The 16,680-nt window shown below is 39.5% G+C and overlaps 1 protein-coding gene across 1 annotated transcript in view; it reads right to left on the bottom strand.

Annotated features, from left to right (window-relative positions):
* Window positions 1–307: 307 nt before the first annotated feature.
* Window positions 308–16,680, bottom strand: part of RGN (regucalcin) — a 135,789-nt gene continuing 119,416 nt past the window's right edge. Inside the window, exons 6-7 of the mRNA XM_044072562.1 lie at window positions 4,132–4,286; window positions 308–663 (exon numbers count right to left, since the gene is read on the bottom strand). Of these exons, the coding sequence (XP_043928497.1) occupies window positions 613–663; window positions 4,132–4,286 (206 nt within the window). The 3' untranslated portion in view covers window positions 308–612. The remainder of the gene's footprint in view (window positions 664–4,131; window positions 4,287–16,680) is intronic.

Here is a 16,680-nt window from a genome sequence, read left to right as displayed (position 1 = left end):
GTTTAGACTGGCAGCAAGATAGGCTGAGGATCTGACATTCCTATGTCCACTTATGTACCCCTAAGCCTATGAGTTTAGGCCATATGCTGGATATACCAGCATAGAGAAGGCTTTGGCTTTGGTATGCCAATCGGATGTCAGTTTACCTCACTGAGAATACCAAATAGCACTGAATTACTGAAAATGTGACCTAAGGAAAGACATCAGTAATTAAGCACAAGTGTGGACTTTACTACCTTAAAATTTGATTTCTAGGATAATATATATTCAGAAAAACAAGAAACACAAAATCAGTAATTCTTAGTACTTGAATGAATAATAAAATATTTATTTGTTTTTGATGATGTTTCAGTAGCATGTTCTTGAACTATTTCTTCCAAGTCTTTGTCAGTAAAACACATTTAAAAATGATTATGTCATAATGTAGAGACTAGTAGTGAGAATGACTCTATATAAAAAAACACAATCACCATTACAGGCTATGCTGTAGGAATGTAAAATTAGTTGCTTCACAGTAAAAGTGGTATCTTTCTTCATTTCTGTACTGAATGATGTGTTGGCTGCTGTAGGAAATGGAAGATGACCTGTTGTTGAGCCCAACAAAGTGAATGATTAACCAGCAAATGCATACGGTGGAATCCCTTTCACCCCAAGTCCAGTGATCTGTAATGGAAGCACATGCAAAATTAATCTGTAAATTTCTTGCACTTAAAGGATACTTGCAGTTGTAATTTCATACTCAGTGTTTATATGGCATTCTCCAATCTCTCTTCTCAACACTTTTTCAGCTGCAGCAGTTGTTTTACACAGACAGGCTGCATCTTTTCCACAGTCAGCTGCTAGTTTAAAAGTATCTCGTCTACACTCTGAAGACTGCCCAGTGGTCCTACTTCTTTTTCAAGGAACATGCCTTGATTCATGAAAAGTAAACTACAGCATTTGTACATAAAGATCTTCCCTTCTCAGACATCTGCACTGGGGAAGCATTTTTAATACTAACCATAAGAGCAGCTTTATACATTTTGACTACCTGAAGCGGTGACCATTACTGGTTCAATTTTTTGAAAATAGCTAATTCTCAGAAATTTTATTTAAGGCAATGATTGCTGTGATGGAAATATTTTTTTTGCGTCAACTAGTTTTTCATCTGCTTTATTACATATTATATTCTGCTCTGAATAGCATTTTCAACCTTTCCTAAAATGTTTTAACACTTATTTTTTTTTACATTTTAAAAATGTACTGATGAAGACTATTAAATGTAAGTGCTGCATTCATGTTCACACACATCTGAATATCCAGGGATGGCATACAGCTTAACAATAGCTAATAAAATCTTTACCAACATTCTTTATTAATGTTCTCCTTACTGTCTCCTAACTATATTGTGACTGCTGCTTTTTAACAGTTGTTCTCACTTGACACTTTTTTAATCTTTATTGCTTTCAAATAAAGTAAAATATGTCCTATATGACAGACTAAAAAAACTCCAACTATTTTCTGTCTCATATTGCCTACTTAGAGGCGATCTCTTCTTGACTTACAAAGCCAAGTCTGACCCAGCTCTGTTGCAAATGCTACAGCTAAAGAAATCCCAATCCCTCCACACCACACAATCCAGAGACCTCAACCTCATTACCACAATCAATAGAACATGCTGGAGGGACAGGTTTATAACCCAAAGACTGCCCATGCTATGTAACAGACTTCGCATACATGTCAAGCAGAGCACCTCACTGGCCCTCTTCAAGATAAATCTTGATGAGTGGATGGGAAACAGAAAATTCACCCCAGGGATCACTCCAGTGGCTTTACTCAACAGAGGCCCTGGGCACTAAGGTCGGGTGGCACGATGCCAGGGTAATCCTATGGGCTAGGCTTGTAAAGGCCCCAGGGCCATTAGCCTAGTACACGCCTATGAACCTATGTGTTGTTTTCTACATTAAAAATAAAACCTATGGCAACAACAGTATCCTAGGTATCAGTATGTTACAGTCAAAATAAATATCAGAAGACAATGCAGGCACTGTACTCTACTCAGTTGTGTCAATATTGCTATCATGAATTTCACATAAATAAATGTGTGACATAAATGTTGGTTATTACACTTGTTGTTCTGCAGACCCATCCAGACATAATCTGAAAAAAGGAAATGATGCTTTTAGTATACCGTACATTCTTTGCTTCATTAGTGAGCAGCTGTTGACATTTATTTCTCTGTGTTTTCTGCTAGATACTACAATATTCCTGACATTTCACTAATTAAAGAAACATACTTAAATAAAGGAAATTAATAAATCAGTATACACTTACTATCAACATTTATTTTCTGACTTCACTACCTTAGTGGTTTCTTACTAATGTGCAAAAAACAGCCTAGACCTGCATGAGACCTTGAGTGAGAAGAAATACACAAGTACTCCCTTACTTGGCCTGGACATTTTTTGTAGAAGTCCATGACTGCTGCAAATGCAACACAGAAAGGCTGACAGTAATATGCATAATGAAGAAACTAGGCCCCTTTCCTTCATTTATCTAGTTTCACCACCAGTGCCATGGAGGAGATAATAAACAGCATCAGAGCTGCTGGTAAGGAGAGGATAGGCATACTCATCTTGTGGGGCTGGATGTGCACTTGGGCTCACCTTGCAGCTGATCTCTGGTGGGGGCCAATAGAGCACTGAGTCACCATAGAATTGGGGGTAATACCATCAGCATGCCCACTCTACATCCATTCCTGGACAGTATGAGTGTGGGCTGGGGGAGACAACTTAGGGCATAACTAAAAATCCTCCTTGGTAGCAATGTGATACTAGCCCTAGGTGTTTCAAAGTCCTCAAAGACTCTGAACATGGATCAGCGAAAGACTGGGGAGGTACGTTGGGTTTGGTAGACTGGTAAAGAAGAAGGGGCCCCCAGCAGTAGCTGATAGTCAACTGTGAGGAGGATAAAAATATTTTAAAAATTATTTAATTTTACCAAGTATATTTTCAGATTGCATTTTTAGTTAATACTGTGCCATCTGTATTAAGCTCTAACTTTACAGTTGCACTAACTCACAGGTTACATAGGTTTGACCGTCAAGCTAACAGAGATTTCATGTTTTATATTAATATGTCGATTAGACATCAGAACAGACGGATGCAGAAAGCTAAGAAAGGGAAAGGAAGTTAGATACAGCTGATCTCACCAGCTTGAAGCAGCAGCAACATAGATGTGTGAGTCCAGAACTGGATTAATGTGCTACATCAGCACCCATCAGTGAACCATGACACAGCTCATCCTTGGATCAAGTGACTACCAATCACTGCGGTATACTTGTGCATTTACATCAGTACAGAAGCCTGAGAAATTACTTTATTTTAGCTTCTTTACATTAGCATTTTTATACAGTAAACACTTGCTAATGTGCACTGCATTTGATTTTTTTTTAATCTGTCCTCTACCCACACAAACACTTTAGCACATATCCCCCATGTTTCTGGTCTTCAGTTTTACAATAGTCATGGTCATGCTTCCTTAACTCTCACTTTTCATTCCATTCTGTTCAGTTCAGATATTTGCTTTCACAGACTGATTGTGTTTTCTCCAAGCTGCCTGACCTGCTGATTTCCACATTTCACCCACTGCTCAAGCATGTGATACCCTACACTGCCAGAAAGACAGAAACTTTTCCTCAATACAGAAGTCTGAGTATGTCTCCAAGCTCCACCACAGTACTCCTTATGTCCTAATTAATATGCACCTACCCAAGATGCTCAGCTGTAGGTGCATTTCCAGATGTTCCATCTCAGAAACTCAGTCACAGAGCATGGAGAAGGTGAGAAGAAACAGAGTGCTGACTTGAGTTGTACATTGTAACTACCAATTTGATGAAATAAAAATGCAAAAGCATGATCTATTTGAGTGTTAGGAGTCATCAGCTTCACTTCTAAGTGATTGACTGCTAACAGATCTATAAGCTGAAGTCTGTAAGTCTCTTCTTCAAAGGACTTTTCATGCTATTCTTGCATAACCTGCTAAGTGACACTTTGCAAACTAAGTCTTTAATTATGTTATAACTGACGATTAGCTTCATATTTACCAGTGAAACTGTAGTACAAAACACACCTAGAAGGAAAGCATTCATACCTTAAATATCCCTCCAGCCTGGGGTTGCTTTGCCATCCATTTATCATCCATTCCTAAACAAGCTGATGTCACATACATTTCAGAATAATCTTTGCCACCAAAGCAACAGGAAGTGGTCTTGTCCACAGGTAGCGTCACAGTTTGAATCCGTTTACCTTAGAAAGTAAAAAACACATATTTTGTCATACTCTATCAACACAGACAAGTAGATTTCATTATTATTATTAATATTGTTATTATTATTAGTAGTAATAAATCCCAATAAATACGACAACAATTGCAGTCAACAAAAATGGCAATACTTGAATAATCACGATCATAAAAAATGTTTTATTGCAGAAGGTAAGCGCTTTCACTAAATAGCTTCATCAGACTATATAGCTATCTTATACAACACATTTAAAAGTCTGAAAGAACCAATCAAAAAACTTCATAAAATGACATCAGCTTTAGGGGCAGAATTTTATGTATTAGTGGCACCATATGTGATTGCTACTTAAATATGAATAATTTTAGGTGAGCATGCTGAGTAGCATACTATTGTAATGCAGTGTTGTTCACCTTGCACTAACTAAATTTATTTTTATAATTGATGGCTTATAGATGTTTATTTTTATTGAGGTTTGTTTAAATCAATGTATTTTTGTATATACATTTATTGAAAGATGGTAAAATACCCTTTAAAGATGAAGTATGATATAAAGTTCTCGTATTTATTGTAGTGCAGACAGTAATGTCATTTTTGTCAGTATTTGTTACGGTAGTAGTTATTACTAGTAGTAGCAGCACAGCAGTAATACAAATGTGTAAAAATAAAAGATACACAATTACGATAATGTAGGCCTATGTTCTGCGGTCATTAGGACTAAGGCTAGTAGGACTTAGGCAGCCTTACATCTGAACCTTTCACAAGCCACTTGTCGCTCTCCTTTATTCATATAATGCTGTTATCGAGCTTCCCATCCAGATCTATGTTAGCCCACGTTAAAGAGGATCAGCAACAACAAGTATACATCACAACACGCAACACCAGAATATATCCCTCCAGGTCCTGTCTGGACTGAGCCAGTTTGAGGAACAGTTGGTGGATTACTATGACAATCTTAAAACACAATCCTAAAAATCAAAATCCTGAGAACATAATATCAAAAGACCAAAACACTGAAGACCACAGTAGTGAACTCCTAGACTTGCCTCCCCAAAGGACCCAAGTTAGCATTCATTCCTGAGTCCACACTGGTAGAGAGAGTCAGTATTTGAGATTTTTAGACATTGAGGTCTTTATCGTTTTGGTCTTTTAATATTATGGTCTCAGGATTTCATGATTTTGATTTTTAAGATTGCATGTTTCAAGACTGTCATAATAAACTAGGGTGGGTATGTTAATGAGGTTGGACCTTCTCATCCAGATAAAAAGTTAAGTGCTTTCTTTCGTTTTAATCACAACAAACTTCTTCAGAACTGACCAGTAAATCAATTAGTCAAGTTTAAACACAAATTTTGATTAAAAAATAAACCAATCAAATGTCCATTCATCTAATTGTTCATTAATACACACCATTTTCTTAAAGGCAAAAATATCAAATGTGAAATATAACACTTGACATGTATACAAAAACCATGTAGCACATACAAATGTGTGCCTACTTTAAAAGTACTTGTCAAATAAACTATTTAATAATATAGTCTGTTATTTAAAAGACATTTAACATTTAAGGTCTCATTTAGACCAGGAATATGGTCTGCCCTAAGGAAAACCTGCCATCTGAGCTCCTTGTTTTCCAAGTCATTATTGAATTCTGTGACAAATGGAGTCAAATCCATTTCATCCAACACAAAAAATACAAATTTCTTAAAAGTTAGAGCACTCCAGAGCATGTTTGTCTAAAGCATTGTTAGTGTCTTTATTTCTAATAGCCAATGTTCATAAATCCTTTTATAAAAGGCTCTAGTTGTTTTCCCCACATAGCAATTATGACAGGTGGAGCAGGTTGTCAGATATACTACCCCTGTACTTTTGCAGTTATATCTGCCTTTACTGACCACCATTTTATTAATGTGTGGAAAAAATATATCTTTTGATGAATCAATAAATCTGCATTGTTTGCAGTTATAACATGGGTAAGTGCCAGTGGCTCCTCTAACAGTTTTGTGTTCTCCTATTTCTAAAATGGATTTTACACTTGCAACCTTTTTATAAATGAAGCGTGGGTGGTCCCCTAATACTCTGGTTAAGTCTCGGTTTCCCAAAATAACTTTCCAGTTTCTTTTTGGAGAGTGGAAGAAAACTAAAAATCATAATAGATTTAGTTAAGTCCAGGTAAATTTCAGTAGCCTATGAATACCCATATAATGCAGCAAGTATTTAGCTCTGTTAGAGTACTCTGGACAGAAAACAAGTAGAAAAATGTACCATTCCAAATTAGTTTCAGCAGCTATCTTGGATGTGAAAGATGGATTTGTTCACAGGGACACTGTCTCCTTATGAAATACCAAGTAAGGATTATTGATATACAAGGCCTGTAATTCTAATCACCACTGAAACATGACTAAAACAAGAAATGACTGAAAATGAAATTATTCCCCCAGGTTTTAACATACCCAAAATGGAGAGAAATCTTAAAAGAGGAGGTGGTATTGCTATTATTTTTAAAAACAACTTAGAAATAGTTCCAGCTCATCTAAATATCCCAAAATTTAATAATATTGGGCTTCTGACTGGATACCTCAAAATCAACCAAACAAAATCTATATGTATTTCAGCAGCATATATCCCACTGGGAACAACATTACCACTGCTGAAAATATCCTACACTGGATACCTAACAACATCCCTCAGGAAACCTTCATTTTAGGTGACATAAATATAGATTGGCAATCCATAAACAGAAGCAACCCCAAGGACTCTATTCGCCTATTTGGCTTCACCCAACTAATATGCTACACCATCAGAATCAACAAAAGCACTAACACTCAGTCCACACTGGAATAGATATTGACAAACAAAGCCCATAATATAAAATCTTCTGGTTGCTTGCCAGATACTATAACTGACCACCTCCCAAACTGTGTAATCAGACAACAACATGGTTCACCCAAACAAATACATAAACAAGTACACAATTTAACCAAATTCGATAACGGCACAATTATTACAGCCCTGCCCTACTACAACTGGAATGTATTAAGAGTAATGCCCCTAGATGAAGTTACTAATTTCAATTACACCCTCCTAAAAATACTAAATGATTTAGCACTAGTTATAACAAGAAAGGTAAAATCTAACAGCACCTTGGCTAAAAAAAGAAACCAAGCAGCTCATGCTGAAAAACAGATAAAGTTCAGAAAGAATGGTATAAGAAAAAAATATAACATATCTACCAACATTTTAAATATCTGACAAAAAAAATCATACTATGGTAATCTCCAAAAAAGCAACAAAACAACCCCAAGCTTTTTTGGTCCTCTTTAAACTATCACACCCCGGTCATACCAATAAACCATGTCCTTCTGCTGCAAACAACAGAGAGTCCATTATCACTCAGTTCAACAATCATTTTAGCCAATCAGTTCTGCCACTAATCAATGACCACCTCACTTCACGCCTCCCACTTCCATCTGTTGTTGAAAGCTAACACACTGTCTTTTAGTTTTCAGCCCATCCCAACAAAAACCATAAAAAATTGCTAGCCAAATTATTTATTTTTATTTATTTATTTAACAATTGTTTGCCAGGATAGTCCAACTGGACAAGAAGTGTCTGTTTTCAGTGGAGTCCTGGGGAGAAAAACTTCATAAGTTTACAGAGAGAAGAAACATTTACAAAAGAGACATTACATTAAAAGCAGCAACCTCGGCTGCTGATAACCTTCTCACTGAGTTCCTCAAAGCAGGTGCAAAAGCACTAGCCTTCCCTGTTTCCATTCTAATCAACTGGTCAATAACTGAAAATGATGTCCCATCTATCTGGAAAAAATCCATTGTTATATCCCTTCACAAAGGAGGCACTTCAACAGAGTTAACAATCTACTGCTATCCTATCACTCATCAATAAAATCCTCAAGAAAATGTATTCACTCAGTTAATGAAACATATAACTAAACACAGCCTTCTCTCCAACACCCAGCGTGGATTCAGAAGCAGCCACAGGACTACTACTGCCCTCCTCAATTTCACCAGCATAGTAAACCAATACAGAAAAATGGGCAACCTTGTTTCTTCACTTTTCCTTGACCTTTCCAAAGCATTTGACACAGTGTCCCAACAAAAGCTCCTCTCTGAACTAGCAACAGTAGATCTTACTTACCCCTCCCTCTCCTGGTTTCACAGTTATTTATGCAATTGTCAGACGGTAACTAAATGGCAGCAAAACCTTTCAGCATTTCAACCAATCTCTGTTGGTGTTCTCCAAGGGTCAATACTCAGCTCCCTTCTATTTAATATTTTCATAAATAAACTTCATACTGCTATAACACTTGCTCGTACAATATGCCGACTATTCAACCCTTATCTGCTCTGTAGCATCCGTAACAAAATTACAGGAAATCACTCAAATATCTTTCTCTGACATTGAAATATGGCTAAAAAATTCTAACTTGCTGTTAAATGCCAAACAACATACTTGTGCCATTTACTCCAAAATACCTTAACCAGAAACACACATTTCATATTATGTCAGCAAATAGAAACCATAAACCAGACTAAACTACTTGGACTCATAACAGATGACAACCTCAGATCTGATCACCACATACTTCATTCCGTCCAAACCTCGGCTCCCCACTATAGGGCCAAACAGTACCTGACAGATCATGCAAGGGTTACCTTTGCAACAAGATACTTCCTTCCTTCTCTGTTGTATGCTTCTCCTCTTATTGCAAATATCAACACTACATATAAAACTAAACTGGTCTCCTGCTACTACAAAATAGCAACATTTGCAAACAACCAGCCTTATAAAACAAACCACTGCCATACATTAAAACAATTAAACTGGCTTGAACTCCCAAACCAGTTGACATACTCAACTAATAGTTGCCCTCAACCTATTGTATTCTCCAGACAAATGCCCAGCAATATAAAATACCCTACTAGACTATTTACTCACTAGAGACCTTTGCTTTACCAATAAACTTTTACTACGTATCGTTAAGACATTCAACACTGCTGGAGACTCTCTCTACTCCCATTATGTGTCAAAACTCTGAAATGAAATCTCCACACAGTTAAAAAGATACAAAACTTAAATACTTTCAAAATGTTGTTTAAAGAGCACCTACGCCAAAGATGGCTCTGTTCTTCCTGGTCACTTAGATAGCTTTACTCAGACTATTCTACAACTCTTACAGCCACTTTCTTTCCTAATCTTTTTGTACCTTACTGTGCCTCCTCATACTGCACTTATTTCCTAAACTCGTACTTCTCCTCCTTTTCTTATACCGCATCACTAACTACACTTCCTCCTCTATCCATTTATCTTCCTGCTCTTTTCCATAACTTCTCCTTTTATAAGCTACATTCTACTTGTCTGTAAATTATTACTAAATTCAAAAACACCCCAGTTTGATCTTTTCCATGCAGCCATCATGCTGTAAATACATCATTTTATGTTATTTCTCTAGTCAATGTTGTGTCTTTCGGCTTTTCCCAGTTAGGGGTTGCCACAGCGGAATTCTGTTCCGCTAATGATTGGCAGTTGATTTTTACGTGCTGAGTTGCCGGCCCTAACGCACAACCTTCAACAAAGGTATGTTATTTCTCTAGTCAATAATTACCCAATTTATTTTAATTCTCCCATTTTTGAGTTAAAATGCTATGTTCATGTAAGAAATTTTCAAAAAATATTTAAAATCATAGCTCATGTACAGATTTTTTTACTCTCCAATTATAAATACACATCATGTGTAACTTAACTGTGGGGCTTTTCTTCCCACGCCTTCGCTGAAAATGGGTTTTACCCAGTCAGACTTTTCCCAGTCAACAAAGACAAATAGATAAATAAATAAATAAATCATACTTTAAATCTGTTGTAGTAGCTGATTCATTAAATCTGTTGTTACCAGCTGGTTCAAATACAGGAACAGCAATTCTTCTACTAATACAAAATATAAATCCCAAGAAGGGGCAAGATCCTTATTTAGAGAGTGCTTGATAAAAGTACCCACAAGGAAGGCCTTAATCACCTTCCAGAAAGCCAAAGATGGAGTTACCACTCTGGCAAAAATGTTAGACAGCTGACAGATGAACTTTAGTTGAGTAATAACCCAGACCACTATCAAAATGCAATGACAAACATTCCAAATGGAGGACACAGAAGCAGTAACAGAGTCTAATTCATTTTCATTTGCAGTAGCCCATAAGAAAAAAGCAAGTCCTCTTATTTCTATTCTTTTTTTCTGTGCGTGTTTGGTCTCAGAGCAGAGTAAGGATCTAAACCACCTTGTCTGGGAATGATGGATTCCTGCCATCACTGGATCTGAAGAAATCATGTAGTTAGTCCATGAAAGAGAAGGTCTAGGTAAGACTTGCTGGATGAGTAATTCTTAGAGGTTCTGAAGGGCTTAAGATGTGCATGTTATCTCCAGAAGACTAGGCCACAGCAGGAGGAACCAGACTTGTCAAGCCCAATACAGGGCTACAAGAATGAGGTTGGATTTGCTCATTCTGGCTTTCTGAATGAAATCTGGGATTAGAGGAAATGAACAGTGCAAAAGAGGCCCAGGAGGCATGTTAGTGATACCCTCCTAAGAAAGGAAAAAGGGAAAAGAAGTTGTTTCATACTGCACTGACTGGGATGCAAGGATGTCCTGGCAAAGCTTCCCACAGATATGAAAGATTTGCCATGTCACAGACTGCCATAGAGACCAGTCATGGCATCACTAAGCAACAATAACTGATCCTGTCTGCTAAAGAAATGACTTCTCCCAGGATGTGACTAGTGATCAAAAAGCAATTGTAGACACAGCCCATTTCCATACCAGCATGCCCTGCAGCCAAAGAGAGTTACAGCGAATTTCTCCGTGCTTGTTCACATATCATGCCATTATCATGTTGTCGACATTGATGGCCACTACATCTTGGGAACAAGAATGCTAAAACTCCCGGTAAGTGTAGAGAATCACCCTCATTCCCATCCCTGTAACCATACAATTCGGATCATCTGTCCTTCAGTGAATCACCTGCTCTTAGGCAGAGAGCTGTAGCTAGGTCTTCCAGTGTCCTGTGACCAACCCCCCCCCCCCCCCCAACCACAAACTGAGGTAAAAAAGGGTCCTCTAGCATATATTTGTATATCATTAGGACTTCATATCTCTACTCAATTTCTTCTGTATGTCAAAGAGTTATTTGCCTATATCTTCCGTTTTGCATTTGGGGTCACCACACTTAAAAATCCTCTTTAAACTTCAATGTAACAAGTGGCTTGCTAGAGATAAATACCACACATGAAACAACAGAGATAAATTCCACAAACAGAGCACCGAGAGTTTCATCTTTGACCAAAAATGCAGTATCAACATTCACTTCTGAGCGCCAGTAGTGCACTGTATTGCCAATGACATCTTGTTCACAGGGCAGCTGTCCCCTTCACAAAATCTTATATACACCTCTGCATAGGCATGCAGGAAGAAGAATGGCCACAGTTGTGAAGACATGTTTTTTTCCCTTTGTTTGAAGTTTCTTTAATTTATTTGAAGCTGGAAGAATCAGTTGAAGGTGAATCTGTTTTATACAATGAGAAATAAACTAGAGATATTTTAATTTGCAGGTGCTCCATAATCATAACAATTTATTTGGAAAGAAAAAGTGAGTTTAGGCTATGTAAATTAATATGTGTGTATATACCTTTAAGAAGCTATTCAAGGGCTTGCACTAGAGTATAAGTATTGAGCAAGTGTGAGCCTGACTGCCATTTTGTAGTCAGCTGTTGAGATGTGAACATGTTCAGTGGATATAAAAAGTGTACACACCCCTGTTAAAATTTTAGGTTTTTGTGATGTAAAAAAATAAGACCACAAAAAATCATTTCAAAACTTTTCCCACCTTTAATGTGACCCATAACCTGTACAATTCAATTCAAAAACAAATCTGTTAGGGGAAAAAATATAAAAAAATAAAAAAACATACAATAAGCTGGTTGCATAAGTGTGCAGGCCCTCAAACTAATACTTTGTTGAAGCACCTTTTGATTTAATTACAGCATTCAGTCTTCTTGGGTAGGTGTCTATCAGCATGGCACATCTTGACTTGACAATATTTGCCCACTCTTCCTTGCAAAAGCTCTCCAAATCTGTCATATTGTGAGGGCATCTCTTGTGCATAGCCCTCTTCAGGTCACCCCACAAGTTTACTCAGGGCTTGTTTTCTGCCCTAATGGCCCTAAAGCCTCCTCAATGGGTTTCAGTACCTGCTCCTCCTTGAACCTCTACCCCTTCTAAATGGCTTGGAGAACCAGATTCCTCGGCTGAGGATTCAGTGTCTGATGAGGGGTCTTTATCCTATTCTTCACAATGCCATCAGCTTTGGATTATGGTTCTGATGAAGAGGAGTCTGTTAGCCCTCAGTCTCATTTTGAGGAATTATCCTTTGGGGGCACAATTTCTAGGATGATGGAATTCTTAATGTGGGTTGTTGGCTGACTTGTTACTTTCATTTTTGCTTCCAAGCCTCCTGATTCTCAGACTCCTGCTCCTAAGAAATCTGATAGGTTCTATAAGGTTCCTGAGGATTGCCAAGTTTTATTTAAATGCCCTTCTGCAGATCCTATTGTGGTGTCAGTCACTTCTGACAAACCTTTTAAACTTTTGCCCTCTTCCAAACGTCTGCCTTCTGATAAGGATAGTAGGGCAAAAGAGACGATTGGCAAGAAAGTTTACACTGCTTCTGATTTGGTCTTTAGGGCTATTAATTACTACACCCACATGACCAGGTATACTCTGGCCTTGATTGCTCAGGCTTGTCAGGTTCATAGGTTCATAGGTAGGTACTAGGCTATCTGCCCAAGGGCATTTATAAGCCTAGCCAGAGTGTGTCGGCTTTCACCGTCCCATTGATTAATTAACTGATCCTCTGTCAAGAAGAGCCAATGAAGTGATCCCAGGGGTGTATTTTCTGTTACCCATCCACTCGTCAAGGTTCCTCTTGAAGACTGTTAGTGAGGGGCTCTGCCTGATGTAATTTGGAATTTTGTTCCAAAGCATGGGGAGTCTCTGTGACAGGAATTTATCTCTCCAGCATGTTCAATTTATTGTTGTGACGAGGTTTAGCTCACTAGAGTGCGTGGCTCACAGTGACTTGCATTTCTTTAGGTGGACCATGTCCATCAATTCTGAGTTGGACATGGCTTTGTAAGTCAGGCAGAGATCACCTCTGAGTAAGCGATATGCCACTGAGTACAGACAGAGTTTTTTCAGTCGGGCTGCATAGGACATGTGTTTGAGGCCCGTAATCCTCTTGGGAAGGTACTTTTGTGGTCTTTCCAGCTGTTCGAAGTGTCTTGTGAGGTACATCCCAAATGGGGCATTGTACTCTATGATGGGTCTAATGAGTGACGAGTAGAGGGGCGCTATAACCTCTTTATTTTTAGATGCGAACCCTTTAGTAATTAGATGGGCCACATAGAAGGATTTCCTAACTACTTTGGCAATATGATTGTCAAAGGAGAGATTACTATCTACCTGGGACCCCAGATCTCTTATTACCTCTTCTGTATTAAGGGGGCTGCCACCTATGTGGTAATTCGTGGGTGTTTTGTTTTTCCCAAATGGGATGACTATGCATTTTTTGGCATTTAGCTTGAGGCCATGACTTTGACATCACGTGTCCATCTCAGTAAGGCCCTTTTGGAGGATGTCCATGTCAGCCAGAGGGTCAATTATGGCTCCCAGTTTGCAGTCATTGGCGAACTTGGTTAGCCATAGTCCTCCTGTGTTTGCCTGTACCTCTGAGAAGTATATGCCAAACAGTAGGGGGTCCCAGGACCGGGCCTTGCGGGACACCACTTGTGACTGGTTTAAAGTCGGACCTGCAGCCGGCTATTCTTACCATGTGAGTTCTGTCTGTAAGCCAGTTGGCAACCCATCTCGTGACGTAGGGGTTTATGTTCAGGCTGGTGAGTTTTTCTGTAATACCTGAGTGGGGAATGGTGTCGAAAGCCTTGGCGAGGTCAAGGTAGGCTGTGTGAACCACCTTTTCCTCGTCTATGGCCTTGGTGACTATCTCAAAGAAGTCAACCGGGTTTAGTAGGCATGATCTGCCCTTAGCAAACCCGAACTGGGTTGGGTCAAGTGTTTGGAGGTTCCCAATGCCTTTGTTAATGAGTTCCATGATGATGCACTCCATAGCCTTGCCAACTAGGCTAGTCAGGCTTATGGGGCGATAGTTACCAGCGTCAGTTGTGGCCACTCCTTTGTGGAGCGGAATAACCATTGCTGTGCACCATTCTATGGGCACGTAGCCTGTGGACAGGCTGAGGTTGAACAGCATGTTTAGGTGGGGGTTAGTTCATTTTAGTTCATGCAAGACGCAGCCTGGGACACCATCTGGTCCCACTGACGCTGTGTTTTTGGCTTTTGAAAGGGCTGTTTTTACCTGTGCGTCTGATTTTTGGGACACTACACTTTTCCGGTATTGTTGTGGGCCCTTTTGGAGGTGAGAGGGGGGTGAAGTTTGCACTGAATCTATCTGCCAGGATGTTGGCAATATCAGTAGGTTCATTATATTTTGTGCTATTATGCACTAGTTCAGTGCACATCTGCGAGTTGCCACTTAGATTCTTAACATAGCTAAAGAAGGCTTTGTGGTTATCCTTTGAATCCTTGGCTATTTTTCTTTCGAAGTTAGCCTTGGATGATTTCATGAGGGACCTTAGTTTCTTACTGATACTGATCAGGGATGTCTTTCCTTCTGGGGATTTGCTTTTTTTCTGAACTAGTTTCCTCCTTGTATTGTATAGCCTGTTTATTGCAGGGGTCCACCAAACTGATTTCCTTCTCTTAGAGGAGTGAATCTTGGTTTTGCTAGGGATGGCACGATCCATGCATCCCTGTAGGTGCTCATACAGTGCATTTGTAAAGGTTCCTGCATCTTAGGCAGCGTTATCCTTTAGCGTGGGTGCTGTGAAACCTACCACCTCTGTCTTAAGTAAGGTGAAGTTTGCTTTAGAAAAGATTTTACTGTGGTTTCCTTGGTTGGGGTAGTGGTGGGGTGTGGACATCCAGAGTGATTAGTGTATGGTTTGATCTAACCAGTGACGGGTTGACCCCCGGTATGGAACACCTGTCGCCCATGTTGGTCATGACCATGTAAAATACGTTTTCTCCTCTGGTAGGGGAGTTTACCAGCTGATCCAGGGCACTTGAGTTGATGAATTCCAGGAAGCGCTGGGCCTGTGAATTTGTACTCGAGTAGTTTTCCCAGTGAATGGTAGGGTAATTGAAATAACCCAATATCAGGGTGTTCGGTAGGACCTACATGCTTTCCAGTGTCTCCAGAAAGGTGGAGTGGTGGTCCTGGGTCATGGAGGGTGATCTGTAGCAGGCCACAATTTGCATTGCAGATTTGCCCGATGTTAGTTGCACATGGATGACCTTGGAGGTATCAAGCTGCGCCACTAACCTGGAGGTGTAGGTATCCTTGATGAATATTTGTGTTTTGGTCCGTGTTCTGTGGCTGAAACGTGTGGTATGAGTTGTAGCGCGGTAGTGCTGGGGTGCTCTCTGGAGCCTTGAACCAGGTTTCAGTTACTGCACAGATGTTGACGTTCTCCATACTGAGGAGTGCTTCGAGCGTGTGCATTTTGAGATTTAAACTCCTGACGTTGAGTAGCAAAACCCTCAGTTTTTTGTTAATTGTGCTATTTACGGAGGTGGGTTTGACTTTTGAGCCTTGCCTAAAAAAGGCACTATTGGGGTAGCAAGAGCCTTGGCCAGTATTCAAAAGCCTAGGGTTGACAGGTGCAAGCCATCTCTTGAGAAGCAACGCAGCTTGTCAAGCACGTCGTCCCAGGCTGACAGACACTGCATCCCCTTTGATTGACACCAGAAGCTTAGCCAATTGTTGAAATTGATAATTTTTTCTTTATAGTGACGTATCATTCTTGGTGAGGGCATGATGCCACTCAGGGTTCAGGGTCATACCAGCCTGGGCTGCATGATCAGAGAGCTCTTCCATGTCTCTTTTCATGTAGTCCAGGGAGGTATGACTCAGGTCATTCACACCAACATGAACAATGACAGAGTCATATTTGTACTTGTTCTGGAGTGACCTGAGTGCTTGTGTTATGTGGCGGACTCTGGCTCCTGACAGGCGGCTAACAGTAACCTTCTGCTTGTCCAGCCTAGTGAGTGGGACATCAGTGTGCCTGACTATAGAGTCACCTATTACTAGTGTGTTAGGTATGTTATTTCGCCTTAAGGGCTGTGATTGTGCGGCACACTGATTTTGTGTTTTATGTGTTGTCTGGTTTGTGATGGGAAGTGCAGGTTGTTTGGGTGTCTGCTTTGGAGGTCTCTGATGCTTTTGCATGTTTTTATTTAGAGCCTCCAAGTATGA

This window comes from Protopterus annectens, chromosome 5.part0 (assembly GCF_019279795.1).
Source record: "Protopterus annectens isolate FY-2018-M chromosome 5.part0, PAN1.0, whole genome shotgun sequence".
Taxonomy (NCBI): Eukaryota; Metazoa; Chordata; order Ceratodontiformes; family Protopteridae; genus Protopterus; species Protopterus annectens.
Note: the sequence above shows the minus strand (reverse complement) of the source record. Positions and strands in the feature narration are given on the sequence as shown.